Source organism: Eleutherodactylus coqui, chromosome 12 (genome assembly GCF_035609145.1).
Source record: "Eleutherodactylus coqui strain aEleCoq1 chromosome 12, aEleCoq1.hap1, whole genome shotgun sequence".
In the NCBI taxonomy this organism is placed as follows: Eukaryota; Metazoa; Chordata; class Amphibia; order Anura; family Eleutherodactylidae; genus Eleutherodactylus; species Eleutherodactylus coqui.
Window position 1 is genome coordinate 126,374,210 of NC_089848.1, and position 18,239 is coordinate 126,392,448.

Genomic DNA, 18,239 nt, shown 5'->3' on the forward strand with positions numbered 1-18,239 from the left:
GTGATACGGGTGGCATGGGTGAGAATTGAGGCTCTAGTATCCTGTTGTACGACCTCTAGCCTGGATACAAGATGTAATACTGGCAAGCATGGATGTTCTAGTACCCTGTTGTACCACCTCCAGCTTGGATAAAAGATGTGATAAGAGCAGGCATTGTCCCTTGTACCACTATCAGGGGTAACTGACTGTCGTCTGAGATGGCCCCCCAGACCATCACACCAGCAGGGGGCCGCTCCATGGCAAAGGCAGGATTCAGGTGCTCACCCCTAGGTCTCCAGAAACAAACACGTCCGTCGTCAGCGCCCAAACTAAACCTGCATTCATTATTGAAGACAACCCGGTTCCACTCCATAATGTCCAGTTTAGTTGTTCATGACAACCACTCCAAACGGAGCCGATGGTGAGTGTCAGAGGCCGTACATATAGTGGTGTACATCAGACCAAATATCCTTCAGTGAAGTGCCTGGAAATGGTTCTGACAGACACAGGGATGTAACGATGGTGCCACCTGTCTCTGGATGGCAGACAATGAAACAGTGCGATCTGCTGGTGCCTCAGATGATCCTTTCTGTCTGGGGGTCCTGAGCCCTGTTGCCTTGTGTGCTCTCACGCATCCACTGGTCCCAACACCTCCTAACAGTCTGGTCAGATGCTCCTCTCTACTGGTGGTCTGTCTGGGGGTCCTGAGCCCAGTCACCTTGTGTGCCATCACACATCCACTGGTCCTAACACCTCCTAACAGTCTGGTCAGATGCTCCTCTCTACTGGTGGTCTGTAGAGGGAGTCCTGAGTCCCATCACCTTGTGTGCCCTCATCCACTGGTCCCAACACCCCCTAACAGTCTGGTCAGATGCTCCTCTCTACTGGTGGTCTGTAGAGGGTGTCCTGAGACCCATCACCTTGTGTGCCCCCATCCACTGGTCCCAACACCTCCTAACAGACTAGTCAGACGCTCCTCTCTACTTGTGGTCTATCAGGGGTCCTGAGCCCCATCACCTTGAGGGCCCTCACACATCCACTGGTCCCAACACCTCCTAACAGTCTGGTCAGATGCTCCTCTCTACTGGTGGTCTGTAGGGGGCGTCCTGAGCCCGGTCACCTTGTGTGCCCTCACACATCCACTGGTCCCAACACCTCCTAACAGTCTGGTCAGATGCTCCTCTCTACTGGTGGTCTGTAAGGGGCATCCTGAGCCCAGTCACCTTGTGTGCCCTCACACATCCACTGGTCCCAGCACCTCCTAACAGTCTGGTCAGGCGCTCCTCTCACCTGGTGGTCTGTAGGGGGCATCCTGAGCCCGGTCACCTTGTGTGCCCCCATCCACTGGTTCCAGCACCTCCTAACAGTCTGGTCAGAACGGCCAGTGGGGACAATTCATCGGTACGACCATCCAGCTTCTCACACTCCAATAATGTGTCCCCTCTCAGACTCTGCTAATGGGGTGGCATTCCTTCTCTGCGTCGTAGAGACGTCTAGTGGCCAACAAGCTCTACACAAGCGGAAGAAGAGGTCACTACACACAAGGAGCCTCGTAGAGCCTCTTATAGGCCAAGGGGGGACCACTATTAGGGCCTCCGGTGACAAGACCGTCCATCTAATCACCACAACTCTCATCATTTACAGATCTGCCTGAGATGGAACTGTATGCCGGGGTCTGCAGGTGACAACTCATCCAGGGGCTGTTTGTTGTATTTACGAAGCGTGTATTACATATCGCCCTCAGTATTCTGCATCATGTGACATCCTATCTGTCGTTTGTTATTGGATTATAAAATAAAGCGACGTCTTGGTAATCACCTCCATAAATCAGGATCCCTTTTTAAAATCAGGCATATATTTCATTTAAAATGTAAATGATCTTATTTACCATTTTCACACTCGGCTGGACGGCGCGGAAGGAAGTGCTGATATGAAAAATAGCAATTCCTTTGTGAAATTAAGTAAATGTGTTAAGCCAGGATGAGCTAATCCCTTAATAGACTTATAGGAAATCGTACATGGTTCCAGCGGCAGAAGATGGCGTCGCTTAAGAGGGAGAGGGGTAAAGCAGCCGTTGATTTAAGTAAATTAAGCATTTATCTCGCTGCTTTCATAGCAAAGTGATTTTTCGTGTGAATCGCTGAGAACATATTGAGTGAACGTCTCCCTTGTGCTTATCCATTAACAGCAGACATTGCTTCCCGCGTACATAGGTGATTACTCCAGCCTTCCTGGGAGCTGCAATTTTGAGCATCCAGACTGGATCAATTTCGGATGCGATCTCTCACAAGACAATACAGATGATTTCAACTGGACCGTACAGCACAGAATTGGCAATCGTCTAAGTACGGACCACACTCCAGGTAAGTGGTCATCGGTGGTGTCCAATATTAGGGCACGAAAAATATATGAAATGCAAGAAAATCTATAAATAATATAAAAGTCTTACCTTTGTCCCAGCATGCATTGAGAAAATGAAGCGACGGCACGGAAATAATGGCAGGCAAGCATTGAGTTAAAGTTGCAGCAAAAGTTAACATTTTACTTATCTTGCAATTTTAGTTCAGCTCCTTCATCCCCTAACCAGAGGATATCCATAGGACAGGGAATAAATTGCTGATCGGTGGGGGTCTCATTACTGAGACCCCTGCCGATCTCAAGAACAGGACTTATTACTACTGCAGGCTGAGTTCTATTCACTACAGTGGGACTCAGCCTGCAATACCAGCCATGGCCACTGTGAAATATATGGCGCTGTCTGCTTCCAGCATAAAGACAGCTCCGTACACATAGTGAACTGCCCGATCTGATTGCCGGTTCTAACGAGCAGTGAACCCCTGCTGATCTGCTACTGATGATCTATCCTGAGGATAGGTTATCAATAGCAGAAGTGGAACAATACCTTTAACCCCTTAATGCTTAAGTGTGTACATGAACACCATCTGGCAGCAGAGCTTTATATGGAGTTCGCTCGGAAGTCAATCCGCTCCATACACAGCAGACACTGGCTGTCTTTGTCACCCGCCCACAACAGCAGTGATCAGTGTTCATGCCAATCACGGCTGTTAACCCTTTAAATGCCCTGACCGGAGTTCAGGAATTCCAACCCACAAAGTTGTATATACTCCAAAATTGTAACAGAAACTGAAAGGCACCCAAAAAATATTAAAATCTTCATACCACCCCATCAACGTAACAATAACAAAGCTGTCAGCAGGTGGCGGCAGAAAATAGTAATTGTATTCTTTAAAAGTAGTGCGGCCAAAAAAAAAAGCGAACTAAAGACATTTGGTAATTGTACTGACCCACAGAGTAAAAAAACAGTAACCGCCTCCTCTCCCACCCGAAATGATGAAATTGCATATTTGTGGTAATTAAAAAAAAATTCTGCATATTGTGCGATACAGTAAATAAAACCCCCAAAAAACAACAAGACCTCAGACAGAACATCGAAGGATAAGTGAGAGGTATGATTCTTTGAAGCTGTGAAGGAGATATAAAAAAAAAGGCTCGGAAGAGGTCAGGGACTCAGGGACCTTTTACACAGCCCAATAATTGGGCATGGACATTCATTTGCCCAATCATCTGGTCTTGTGAAGCTGCACCCGATTGGCCGATGAACCAGCAAATAATTGTTCAACAACTCACAGGTGGCGGCACAGCTCTGCCAGCCCTACCTGGCACCCTTGCCACTCACCAAGGTAGGAAGCTCCGTGCTAAAGAGGTGGAAGGTGATGAACCCATCATGGTGCACCGAGCTTCATGGCCATGGTAAGTAGTCTTTTGTGCAGCCGTAAAAGTCAGTGTTGCCGGCAGTACATCTTTCTGTGTGGCAGTGTATGATGAGCGGTCGTGCCTACGATTGTTCCTCCTCCATGCATTCAGCTTGTGTAAAAGGCCAGTTAAGTGAGCGCCAATCTCGTAGTTACGAGAATATGTCTTGCGGTGCAAAATAATCCTTACTCACAATTAAGAATTATTTCTGGCATATCCACGGTGGGCACGTTGGCGCCGCGTCCAGGCAAAGTGTGAGTTGTGATGCGGCCGCAGAGAGACCCTTGTTCTCCCGACCTCCATCCATCAGACATATGGCATATTCAATGGATATGACTAAGATGGCAAAATAAACAGCGCCACTCTTGTCTAGGTTTGGTATTGCAGCTGATCAAATAAATGGGACTCTGCTGCAATACCAGACACAGCCTATGGACAAGAGTGGCATGGTCTCTAAAAAAGGTAATCTCCTGCCCCCCTTACCCCCTTCTCACAATCATCATTTTAGAATATTTCAGGTAAGTAAAAGGATGTTATGATCTTTATTTTAGATTTCTGTGCACTTAGTTTTGGTTTCCTACAGAAATAGCGTTGTGGCCGAATCGGAGCGTTATCCATCGACTCAGAATGATGGAAGTTGTACCGCTGCCTGTTCTTGGCATACAATTAGTTTTCTGACCACTTAATGAATGAAGAACAGGAGATTCAGAAAAAGAACATTGCGTCCTATTTATTTTCTGTATTTGGATCACATACTTGTATCAGACCTTTGGCGCAAAGCATGTTTGTCCTTGAGAACTAATTAGGTAGAGACGATTGTAAACCGCATAAGCCTTGTAGGAAGTCAGGACAGTCTACTTCACATGTCAAACTCAAAGTCCGTGGGCCAAATCCAGCCTGCCACGTCATTTTATGTGACCCTAGAGATCCGGATGCAGAAGGACAAATATCTGTCTGGGATGATTTAGTGATTCTGCACTGAGCAGGGGGTTGGACCCGATGACCCCGGAGGTCCCCTCCAACCCTACCATTCTATGATTCCATGGACCACTTTTTCCGGAGGACACAGCCAGTACTTGGCAGAGGGAGCAGCGCCGGTATAGGGAAGAGGGCCAGCTTGGATTCTGAACACATGTTCTGTCCAGCAGCTCCTAGGTGACGGCACAGCTCCGAACTCCTACCTGGGCACCCTAGCCACTCTCCAAGCTAAGAAAGAAACTCAGTGCTAAAGAGGTGAAAGGGGAGAAACCCAACATACCGCGCTTCTACAAAAATTAGACCTACCCCTTTTCAGATTTTTAGAAAGGCTTTAAATATACGCTGTATCCTGAAAATAAGCCCTAGCTACACTACATGAAAAAAAGCAACACCCACCTAGCAGATGCCTTCCGGATCCCTTACGCTTCTCTGGTGTATTCACGCCCCATTACCAACAAGAGATGCTCTGTCAGCATTGAGGACTATACGGAAGCCTGCAGGAGCGCTGGACACCAGCGGAAGGGACCCAGATGGTTTCATAGAATGAGAGCTGAGCGCTGCCTGTGATTGGTCACAGCACTCAGCCAATCACAGGCAGCGCTTTGTAGGGGTGGGAATTTCTCAATCCCCGGCCTCCAGAAGACAGGAGATGACTGCGAGGACGGACAGAAGAGCCGGACAGCTATTTAGGTGAGTTAAAATTTTTTTGTTTAACTTTTTTTTACAGCTAAGGGCGAGCACCCACTGGCGTTTGCGTTTCCCGCGGGAAAAAAACGTAGCGTTTTCGCAGCGTGTCCCGCGTTTTTCGCGGCGTTTTCGCGGCGTTTTCACGGCTTTGCCATTAATTTCCATGGAGAAAAATAAGGACACATATGCAACTGACAGTTCCTATGTTAAAAACGCAAACGCAATGCAAAAAAAACGCCAGTGGACAGGAACACATGTTATCTCTATGCCTGTGCAGGAAAAACGCAAAACGCAAAACGCAGGTAAAAAAACGCCAGTGGGTGCTCGCCCTAAAGATGAGTTTCAGGGAAGGGATTATATTTCAAGCCCTTCCCTGAAAATTATCTATGTATCTCCTATCTATCTATCTATCTATCTATCTATCTATCTATCTATCTATCTATCTATCTATCTATCTATCTATCTATCTATCTATCTATCTATCTATCTATCTATCTCATATCTATCTATCTCATATCTATCTATCTCATATCTATCTATCTATCTCCTATCTATCTCATATCTATGTATCTCCTATCTATCTATCTATCTATCTATCTATCTATCTATCTATCTCATATCTATCTATCTCATATCTATCTATCTCATATCTATCTATCTATCTATCTATCTATCTATCTATCTATCTATCTATCTATCTATCTATCTATCTATCTATCTATCTATCTATCTATCTATCTAATATCTATCTATACCCTAGTCAATCAGTGTATTTGTGCCAGAGAGGTAAAACACCGCAATGAGAAGTCTTTGTGCACATACAGCATAGGTGGACCCAGTAACATTTTTTTGCAGCAAGAGTATAGGCGGACCCCAGTAACATTTCTATAGCAAGAGTGTAGGCGACCCCTGAAACATTGGTGTTCCAAGAGTATAGGCAAACCCCTGAAAAAATGTGGTTACCAAGAGTGTAGGCGAAGGCCGGAAAAATTAGTTAGATAACAGTATAGGCGAGGGCCAGTAAAACTGGTGTACCAAGAGTACAAGTGCACCCCTGAAAAATTGCTCAACCGTGAGGGCCGGTGAAACCCATAAACATTTTTTAAAGATGCTGCTCGCTGTTGTTTAATTTATAACAGAGCCTGGAGGCAGCCCTGTGAAAAAATTGGTTTCTGTTAAAGTATCAATCCTTGTAAAACTTTGAAAAATTGTAAAAAACTTTTAAACAGAGCCTTTTGGGCCGCAGAAAAATTGGCAGTTCAGCGTGATGACATGCTGTTTTAGGAGGAGGAGGAGTAAGAATATCCGAGAGGGATTGACGAAGCTAATTCCCCCTTTTTTTCCGGTGATAGAAAATGCATTTTTCTCCTGTTGCAGCGAAAAGAATCTTTAGGTTCCGCTTCTTTCCGCCGCTGGAGAAGAGAAGTCTGGGGAAATCCATGCGGGCAGATGTACGTGTTTGCACAGCCCCAATAGAACTCTATGGGGCCCTTTGGTGCACAAACATGCATAAGATAGGGCAGGCCCAAAAAATGGGCGCAAAAAAAGTGAGAATGAACCCTTTTGAAATCCATGTGTTCTATTCTCCGTGTTATGCACGCGCCGTATCACAATCGTCTGTCGAAACCCTTAGCTTCTTCAAGTGTGGAAACCAATTGTGTGAAGCTCATGATGAATACATCCTGCGCTTGTTTTACTTCCAGACACAGCATGAAACCTCCTCAACCTCCAGAACAGATGATTTTACACGCTGTGCATTTGAGCACTTGGTAGTCCCGTTTGTGGAGCTCTTCCAACCTACTGCTTGCAGCTGTGCACCAGTAACTCCTCATCAAAGAATGAACTCATGTTTTCATCAAGTTTTTATGTTAAACTTATTCTATTTTCAATTTACAATTTGTTTTTCCAATTATGTGTAATTAAATTTTTAAAAAATCTTGAAAATTCTCTCTGGCCACTGAGCCTCACAATAGGCTGACGCTTCCTGTTCTGTAGAGGTAACTGTACTGCACTTCTCAGCAGTCATCTCATTATTACCACAGACAGGATTACAATGAAGGGTAACACGCACACATTTATATATATATATATATATATATATATATATCCACCATTCACAATAGGTGATGTCACAGCTCACCTCCTCCCACTCGCTGCACACGTTACAGAGCATGTCTAGAACAGTGTCCCATAGAACTCAATAGGTCAGCTCTTGCTCATTGTGTGAGTGGCCCATAAGACTGCTGTAAAGCATATCTTTGCATTAAAGGCAAGAGCACCCCCCATAGTCTCGTACAAACGACAGAATAAAAAACTGTTTACTAACTGGTTTTAATTAGTAAAAAGGAATATAAGTGAGACATTCACTTAAATACATTTGTTGTATCTTCGGCCATCTATGCACCAAATAAAGAACTATATTGATAGCTATATAGATAATATTGGTCCACTGTGTACAATTGGTGGTGGTCACAACTCACCTCCCCCTCTCCCTGCACACGACACAGAACATGCCTAGAAAACTCTCCCATAGAAGTCAATACAATTTGAGGCTTCTTTCCCATGAGTGTATATCGGCCGCCATTTTTAACAGTAATGCCGATATACGCTATCATCTGTGGCATTAAAGGGGTTGTCCCGAGGCAGCAAGTGGGTCTGTACACTTCTGCATGGCCATAATAATGCACTTTGTAATGTACATTGTGCATTAATTATGAGCCATGCAGAAGTTATAAAAAGTTTTATACTTACCTGTTCCGTTGCTGGCGTCCTCGTCTCCATGGTGCCGACTAATTTTCGCCCTCCGATGGCCAAATTAGCCGCGCTTGCGCAGTCCGGGTCTTCTGCAGTCTTCTATGGGGCTCCGTGTAGCTCCGTGTAGCTCCGCCCCGTCACGTGCCGATTCCAGCCAATCAGGAGGCTGGAATCGGCAGTGGACCGCACAGAAGAGCTGCGGTCCACGGAGGAAGAGGCCATCTTCAGCGGTGAGTAGAGAAGTCACCGGAGCGCGGGGATTCAGGTAAGCGCTCCGGTGAGCTTTCTTTACCTCCCTGCATCGGGGTTGTCTCGCGCCGAACGGGGGGGGGGGTTGAAAAAAAAAAAAACCCGTTTCGGCGCGGGACAACCCCTTTAAAGCTCGTGAATGGGTGCACAAATCTAACGTTTGTGCACCCAATCATGCGTCATGGGTCCTGGTGCATATACACCGAGGCTGCCATGCCGTTGCCCCTTTCCCCTCCCTCTCCCTCGCAGGCTCACATCAGCTCTCTTCCTTGCTCACTCTTTGCAATGGGAGGGGGTGGAGCTAAGCATTGCCCCATCCCGCCTCCTCCCATTGCTGGTTGCGGACAAGGGGCAGGGAGCGGGCGAAGCCTAGCACAAAAATTTTATATTTGGTTTTAAATTGAATTACTATTATATTTAATAACTGCATAAAATGTGAGGTTGTTAGTCCACATTTTGATCCAAATGCGTGCGCCCATCAGCCACAGCCCGGTAACCATGCAGACGAACATTGATGGGCTGCTGTGGCTGGATTGCAACATTGTAGCATAATAAACCGTTATAAGGATACATTGATGCGTCGCTGGTTCGCCGCAGGTTTTATTTGCAGGTTTGGTGCAGATCTGCGGCAGATTTAATCCTTTCAATTGAAGAGTTGAAATCCGCTGCAGATCTGATCAAAACTAGCAACAACATCTGCAGTAAATCCAAAACGTGTGAACGCGCCCCAACCTGCTGTAAGGTCACCAGGGCTTATTTACTAACACTGTAAAAGTTTGGCGCCCCTCCTTCTGACTATCGGGAAAAGTGTCAGAAGTGTCTAGAAATAGATGGGAAATGTGCGGAACACGTCAGACGGCTTCTAGCGCAACTTGTGACAGAAGACTGTCATATTGTGAATAGTCAGCGTGTCCCGATATATGTGAGAGCTCAGGGGTTTACTTTCCGAAGAGCGCTGGCATTAAAACTTATTTGACATACTTATGAAATAGAAAATCATAATTATGATATAAAGTCACAATTATGGAAATAAAGTCCTAATTAGGAGCAATAAAGTCTGTAATGTTGATCTATAAATACATATTTATGACGTTAATAGTCCTAATTATGTAAGAAAAAAGTCATCTTAATGAGATTAGAAAGTGATAATTATGGGGAAAAACATTATAATGAGGCAGATACAGATGAAAAGCTGTGAGACCCCCAGGCAGTACCGACATGTGACCTGTGGGTAGGGTAAATACCCCAAGATGGTGGCCAGAATATTTATAGATTTTTTCAAAATATATTTTATTTTTTTTAAAGTAGTACAGCGAAAAAAAACAAAAACTAAATCCTTTTGGTATCATTATAATTGCACTGAATCGTAGATAGATAGCGGGGGGCGTTCGGTTGTCATGGGAGACCAGGGCCTTCTGTAGGGCTCAGAGATGCCATGTATTTCTAAATATTAAGATAGTACTGTAGTATATGGTATAAATGATCAAATGATCACAAGTTCAAGTCCCCTGTGGGGACTAAAAGGAAGACAAATTAAAATAAAGTTCTTTTATTATCAGAAAAAATAAAGAATACTAAAAGTAAAAACAAAAATATTTTCCTGTATTCATAAAAAAAGTCAAAACAAAAAAAAACCATATTTGGTACAGCCACATCCATAACAGCCATTTCACTCCACTTTTTTAAAAGTACATTATGTGGTATATTAAATAGTAACATTTAAAGATACAACGCGTCCCACAAAAAACAAGCCCTCATGCAGCTACATTGACAGAAAAATAAAAAAAGATACATTTTTTTTTACAATGGGGAGGAGAAACTGTCGAAAAAAAGGCAGCGATCTTAAGGATTTAAGCACAGAGAAAGCAGGTTTACAAAATACCTAGAAGACACAAGGAGCAGCTGCCAGTGGTCTCCACCTTCGAGGGGCTCTGAAGACTAGTAGGCATGAAAAAAACAATGCAAATAATGGGTTGTACTTCTGCCCAGGTTGAGTGCATCTGGCAGCACACAGAACTTGCATGATTTTCCCACTTATGTGAATACACACTAAGGGCGCCCACCCACTGGCGTTTTTTTTACCTGCGTTTGCGTTTTGCGTTTTTCCTGCACAGGCATAGAGATAACATGTGTTCCTGTCCACTGGCGTTTTTTTTTTCGGTCCGTTGCGATTTTTAACATAGGAACTGTCAGTTGCATATGTGTCCTTATTTTTCTCTTAATGCACCCATGAATGGCAATGGAAATTAACGGAAAAGCTGCGAAAACGGCGCAAAAAATGCCGCAAAAAACGCACGGAAATCGCAAACGCCAGTGGGTGGGCGCCCTAAGACTGCCTGCTCACGGGCGACAATCTGCTCAGCCGTAGACAGGGGGCCTTAAGGTGCTTTAATGCTCCTTTTAGACAGAACTATTTGCTACTGTAGACAAACACTAAACAACAAGATCGGTGCTCGACTACCGGACATTGACACAGGCTGATTCAGATGCTACAGGGGAAAGAATGATTGTTTGTATGAAAAAAATAAAAAAATGCTGTTATTTGTACAGCGCCAACTTATTCTGCAGCGCTTTCAGGTAATTTATTACTGCCTACCAAGCTGGTTGCTCATTTTACTGACCTTGGAAGGATGGGAGGCTAAGTTGACCTTGAGCCGGCTACCTGAACCAGGTAGGGACTGAACTCACAACCTTCAGGTCATGAGCGAGAGCTTAGGACTGCATACTGCTGCCTTAATACTCTGCCACACAAGGCTCTATGGTTGTTCATTCCTACGGAGCTGTCATTGGGCAGCTGCACGTTTACTTGACGCATGTACAGTTTACCAGTGAGCATTTTTATGCTAGCATAAATAAGCCAGTTAGCCATCACAAAAGCATTGTAGTCTATGGAGAGAAGAGGGGAAGGAGGAGGGAGAAAGACTCACTCATACAGATGCTGTAGCAACTGAGAAATAAATATACAGCCTGCAGAAGGAAAACTGGTGATAAATGTGGCATACAAGTCATAATGGCAGATGTAGTGTTGTACACACGTGACAGCTTATACCACTACTTTCTGATTACTTTTCCAAATGTCTTCATTGCTATTCAGTTATTGGATATAGAGTAACCATTTGTGTCTGCTTTAAAAGGTAAAGGGAGATTCTTCCTCTATGCCAATGCAATCAAACCAAAAGATGGAGATAGAGCACGGATATTTACTACCAACGTATTTCCTGCTACCAGCGAGAAGTGCAGAGTCCGCTTCTGGTATTACCTGTATGGACCGCCACAGTCTGCGATGTTAAAGGTGAATATAAATGAGGAAACGGATGAGATGACTTTCCATTCATCAGCAAAATAACTTATTTGAAAGTGTCTCAACAATTCAATATACATCCGTCTGGACCATATAGTCCTCCAACACTTAGGTCTCATGCAGACAGAACCGTAAGAGAATGTAGGATGGGATTGTCTTGCTGATATACAATGTTTCTCCAAATGTCATATGTACAGAGCAATAGGCGCCTAGAAGGGGAGAACGACAAGACCTCTTTATTGACACTGTTTATGGGTATCCTTTTTCATCTCTATACAAAGATCCACAATACAATTTATACTCTGTGTAATGCCTCATTTGCCCTGTGGTGGCACTGCAGGGAAATTGAACACTTGCTTCTAGGTTCCCATAGAGATTACTGCAGATCGCTGCGGTTCTCAGCATTAGGATACCATGTGATCAGTTTATCATTGAAGGGCCTTTCTAACAAAAGGGGATTGTGCAAAACCAAGAACAGCTTCAGTATGCCAAACTCTGTAAAGTGTGTAGGTAGCATAGTTAGAGAGCAGCTGCACTTTCACATTTCGTAATTTAAAGAAGAGGCGAGTTTAGGCATTTTTCCATTTATTTAGTTAAAGGGGTATTCCAGGCATTTAATAATTGTAGTATTGATGCCTAATCCTCAGGATAGGTAACAGTGTGTAAGGCTGAAACATAGACCTATGTACATTTATTCAGCCTATTACCCCCAATGTTGATCCAGAGGAAGGCAAAAAAAAAAAACCCAATGAGGTAAAAGCCAATTTTCCTCATTTTATGGAAAAAAAACATTCCTTCTCGACTCCAGTCTGGCAATCAGAATAATCCCTGGATCACTGACCCCACTAATCAGTGATATAACATGTAATATTATTACACTCGAGGAAGGCGTCCAGGTGCCTCTTGAACTCTTGTAGTGAGTTTACCACCACCACCTCCTCAGGCAGATTTCTGGGACACACAAACCCCTTTATTGTCCATGTTACTGGCAGAAGACTTCACACCCTCGCAGTGCCGCCCTCCATGTTGTCTGGTTTCTTTGTGGAGTGAAGCCTCCCCTTCCTCCTCTGAACCCACCACAAAAACTGTGGCCTCGATGGGATCTGCCAGAGACTCCAAATGTTTTTGTGTTTAGCTTTTCTCTTCTGCCCATGTGGTGCGCCTGGATTTCATCTTTGAAGATATATTATTGAAGAAGGACTTGGTGTGCCGTTGTAAATGTTGAGTCCCTGGGGGACTTCCTCTGGTTTCCCATCACTATTCTGGGTCTCCACTCCTGAGTCTCCCTTCTCGCCACCATCCTTTTTGGGTTTGTCATCTTTGATGTTCAGCTTATCCTTGAATTCTTAATCCAGTTCTTCCCGGTTGAATTAAGCATTTAGACTTTTCGAATCAAAGCCCCTATCAAATTTGATGGTGTTTTTGTTGACAGTGGTTGGCTGGTTTTGCCCCTAAGAGCAATTCCTGGCCCATCTGTTACATGGCCTCCATCTTTGGGCCTGTCTATTCTCATCATTGATAACATTCTGTGTCAGTGCAGTCTGAGATGCTGCACTTATTGGAGCTGGCTGCTCAGCAGGTCATCAACAGTTGATCCGCGGGGGTCAGTTACTCAGATAATCTCAGCCCTTGCACTCCTTGCAGTGGAGCTGGATGATTGCTTTGGGTCAGATTCGGAAGTGCAATAGAAGGTACTGAATATTTCCCATATCTCCCATTGATTTCAATAGGACCTTTCCCTTCTATTACACTTCTGGCTCCGACCTCAATGTGAACAGAGCTGTCAAGATCTGGTCTGCTGCAATGAGTGCGAGGACTGAGATCAACTGATAACCAGGGGTCCCGAGTGGCTGAACCCCGACGATCAACTATTGATGACCTATCCTAAAGATAGGCTATCAATACTTCAAAGGGTTAAGTGCCTGGAATATCCCTTTAACCAATTCTAGATGCTTTTAATAGAAAATGTATGTAGTACGGCTGACGCTATCTTACTCAGCTATATAGCTCTGGACCGTTGCTAAGGAGAGTTCTGTAAAAAGCTCCTGATGACCGCGGACGCTTCTCTGCGCTGTGCCTGCACTCCGGCAAACACTCTTCTTGCCCCACAAGTGTAGATCTAAGTCTTGTATGAATCCTGGCTTATTGAGCACTATTCCCATTACTGGCCCCCACATGGAGAATCCGCAGCGGGTCCCTCCTGCCCCACGGACATGATGCTAAAAAATAAGAATAAACTCACCTGCAGCGGTCCGTGCGTGTCTTCCTTCCGTCGCGGCCGGATCTTTTTTCTTCGGCCCGGTGGATGTGCTCGGCACGTTGGCTGCGTGCCGCGTGCATGCGCCGGGCACATCCGCCAGGCCAAAGAAAGAAGTTTCCAGCCGCGAAGGAAGGAAGACCTGCATCGCCCGGAGCAGGTGAGTTTAATTCAGGCGCGGGTCTCCTGCGGATCAGGACGGCTTCCATAGGCTTCAATAGAAGCCTGCGGGAGACCCGCGCCTGAATAAAGCATGTCTGGATTTTTTCCTGCACGCGGGACCCGCGCCTGCAGGGAAAAATGACATCCGCGGGTATTTAACTACCTGCGGGTGTCTAATGCATCCCTATAGGGCTCGGATCCGCGTGCGGGAAAAACGCTGCGGATTTAAAATCCGAATTTGCCCGTGGACATGAGGCCTTATCTTGTATCCTGGGCAGCCATAGACACTGTGAATAGAAGCCATGCCCCATTAGAAGATGATGCATTCAGCTTCTCTTCCCACCGTCTATTCTTCCCATGTACCCGAGCACTATCTCAGACTCTGTGCATCCGGTATCTGACTCAGTATTGCAGTATACATGATGCACATGCTAACTTTTTCATTACAAATGTGGCGATACCAATTTTGACTTTTTTTTAACATAATAAGGAAAGAAAGAGAAGAGGTTTGAGATTTTTTCTTTTTACATTTTTTACTTTTCTTGGAATGAACTTCGTCAGCTTTGATCGTTAACAGAATACACACCAATACTTCAGTATGGCCATGTATTCTACATGCAGATTAGACCCTGCAGTGCCTAATAGGCTACCATTTGTAGGCCTCCGGGTGTCCTATTAATCCATGGGAACCTTGCAATTGCATTGCAGGGGAAAGATAGATGACAAAGGGAGTCCCCTCCCTCGTTAAACCCTCTTTAGAGGCTATGGTCACACTGCCATGGCACCCAAGTGGTTAAACTGACAGGATCAATGCTATCTTTATTCCCGAAGTTAATGCAGGAGACCCCTGGTCATACAAAATAATAAATAAATAATAATAATCTTTAGTTGTATAGCGCCAACTTATTCTACAAAGTATTCTACCTGTGCAGAAAGCAGCAACCACACCAGGACAACCTAATGGGTAAATACTGTACCAGAACCAAGCTCATAACAGAAATACAGCACCAGAACCAAGCTCATAAGAGAAACATAGCACCAACCGAGCTCATAACGTGAATACAGCGCCAGAACCAGGTTCAGTACACACACACACATATATATATATATATATATATATATATATATATATATATATATATATATAATAAGCCAAACTCCTTACATAGATACAACGCCTGGTTCAAATACAAAGCCAAAACCAAACTAATTTCACAAATACAAAAGAACTAAGCAGCCATGTCCAGGGGCGCGCATGTGCTAAAGGCGGAACTTCAGAGGGGAGGAGACCCAGCCAGGATGATTCATTTGGCTCCCCACCTATATCCGCCTGGTGCCCTCCCCCCATCCCCACATAAGCTGCTGGCTAGCGCCCTGTGTGACCCCATGGGTTGAACATAGCTAAGGTCGGCCATGACTGAGGTGGAACATCCTCTATCATTAGACTTCAGCAGAAGACGGGTTTTCATTAGCCAAAGGGTCTTCCACTATAGAAAAGAACTTTACTTTTAAGAAAGTCCAGAATTGGTTAAACAAATGAACAAAATACTTAAATTTGACGATTCTTTAAACTTTTTTTTTTCTATAAATTGAAAATGCGTTCAGTCCCTAAAGCTCTTTGCGGTGAGTGTGACGCTTCGTGCGCGGCTCTCCCCCGTAGTAAACTCTCCTGAATGTCACCTTTTCCTGTTCCTCTCATCTGCTCAGAATAAACAGGCCATCTTTCTGCATATTCGGCTCCTCTGCTTATGCATGTATTTCCTGTTTCACATCATCTCATTGTGTCAGTGGAATATGAGACAAAATTGATTATTTAGACATTTGCCTTTTGCAGCTTTTCAAAGTCATTCACTTTTTATGATGGGTTTGCCTGCATCACGCCGGAGTTCTTTAAACCAAGACTGATTGGTTTTATCACCGGCATAAATTGTTGTCTGGGTGACGCTGTCTGTACCATCAATCAGCGCATACAGTCGGCGGAGCCGCGGATCATTCCGAGTCCCGTAAATTGTGATTAATAGTAGTTTTACCATAAGTTGGTAATTCGGAATGTTTGATCTTCTGCATTTTGTATGCTGATTTACAGGTATATATAGTCACTGAATACGGGCTGGAGATTCTGCGGTGGTCAGCGGCCGAGAGCGTGGAGCAACGGTGGATGTACGGCAGCGTCATTCTCCCCAGCGACAGTCCATTCCGGGTGGCCTTTGAAGCCCAAGTAGGGGGAAGCGAAAATGTAGACATTGCCTTGGATGATATATCATTTACATTAGCCTGCCGTGGGGAAGGTGAGTGGTTGCATGTTGTCTCATAGGGTTGTATTTACTGGTCAATGGGCGATCCAACTAATCAGCTATGTATGTAGGACTGGCATGACTTAGTACTGTGCTCATTGTAAGATTGGGATTTGCTTTACTGCTGTACTTCTTGTAGTAAAGGTTCATCAGAAGGTTTTAGTGATAGGAAAGGACAAGAGTATGAATCTCTGTTTTCTGCTCTTGCACCATCTATGGAGAAACCTGCCATGGTAGCCTTATGATCCAAGTTACTAAAGGGGTTGAGCCAAGTTATAAAGTTACCCGCAGGATAGGGTATAACTTTATGATCAGTAGAGGTCTGACTGCTTGGACCCACATTGATCCTGAAGGTCCCCGCATGAATGGAGTAGAGGTCACACATGTGCATCACCGTTCCATTCATTTCAACGGAAGTGCTGGAGATTACCAAACATTTGTACTCGCAAGTTTCAGACACTGCCATTCATAGGAATGGAACAATGGCGCACATGCATGTCCTCAGCTTAATTCAGGCAAGGACCTTTGGGAATGCCTCCATAAATGTCATACATGAAATGTCTTATGTAGGTGCACAGTGCAAACATGTCTTGTGATTCTAGTATGTGTATTGCACAGCTGCAGCAAGTGATCAGTTAAAGTCTGCAAATGGTGAGCTGACTATCAGTAAATGTATCTATTCTATTCTGTCACATGGTGTGAGAGAGGCTATAAATGTGAGTGCTTGAGAGCGGAAAAAGGTCCATGTCTTCTGGGTTCCTCTCAAAGAGTGCCAGCTACATGAGGACACCTTCAGCCCTCATGTAGTGAAGAATGGAGGAGGAGGAGGGATTTCCTGGAGTGCGTGTTTAAGGAAGGACGATGGAGTGAGCCTCCAAAGAGAGAGAGAGTATTGAATGAGTGCAGTCTTTTTTAAGGCCTAGTGCAGAGGTATTCAATTAGTTGTTTCATGCCCACGCGTCCTGAAGTCTGGGTACCGCTGTGTGGAGGTATTCTAGTTTCTCTAATTCCTGCACTTTTCAAACCTGTCATTTGTGCCTTGTATCACTAAATTTATTCTGCAAGTAAACGTTATTTCAGGCCCTGACCGTTCCCGGGGACCTGAGGTACTACATCTCCTGTCGGTGGCTTGTTTATTTCCCTGCCAATGTTCATGTTGGGGAGTATCGGAACAGCGGTGTCACCCGTAACAACCCTGACCCCTGTTCCCCAGCTTATTAGGAATCCCCATGCCGGGGGTGTCCGGAAGAGGCCCAGCGCTGCCCTGCCGAGGCTATGTGCGTCACTCTGGGAGGGAGTGTGGTAAGTGCCACCATGACAAGCCATCATCTTGCCCTCCCCACTCATCAACGCAAGCCCTGTGTCCAGCTACCACATGACAAACAAGCCCTCATACGACCATGTTGGAGGAAAAATTAAAAAGTTATGGCTTTCAAAAAGTGGAGGTGAAAATCCCCCCAAAATCATTGCATCCTTAAAGGGGTTGTCTATGTTAAGGAAACCCTGTCACTGGGTCCCCACAAATCAGTGGTTACTCACCCCTTCCCGCTTGTCCCCCGCTGCCGGCACCGGTCTTCCCTGATGCCACTTTATAGGCTGTGGACAGCCTGAAACCGTCTACAAACAAGCTGCAGCAGCCAATGACAGCACTCAACAATCAAGGCTGGGCGCTGTCATTGGCTGCTACACTAGGTTTACAGGATGTCACAGCAGCCTGAAAACAAAGACAGTAGAGACTGTAGCCAGCGGCAGGGGATGAGCGGGGAGCCAGGAGAGGTGTTATTTTAATGTATGGGGGACTCAG

The 18,239-nt window shown here is 45.0% G+C and overlaps 1 protein-coding gene across 1 annotated transcript in view; it reads left to right on the forward strand.

The window, feature by feature from the left end:
* Positions 1–18,239, forward strand: part of MALRD1 (MAM and LDL receptor class A domain containing 1) — a 460,314-nt gene that overhangs the window by 295,597 nt on the left and 146,478 nt on the right. Inside the window, exons 28-30 of the mRNA XM_066584724.1 lie at positions 2,193–2,342; positions 11,556–11,713; positions 16,228–16,429. Of these exons, the coding sequence (XP_066440821.1) occupies positions 2,193–2,342; positions 11,556–11,713; positions 16,228–16,429 (510 nt within the window). The remainder of the gene's footprint in view (positions 1–2,192; positions 2,343–11,555; positions 11,714–16,227; positions 16,430–18,239) is intronic.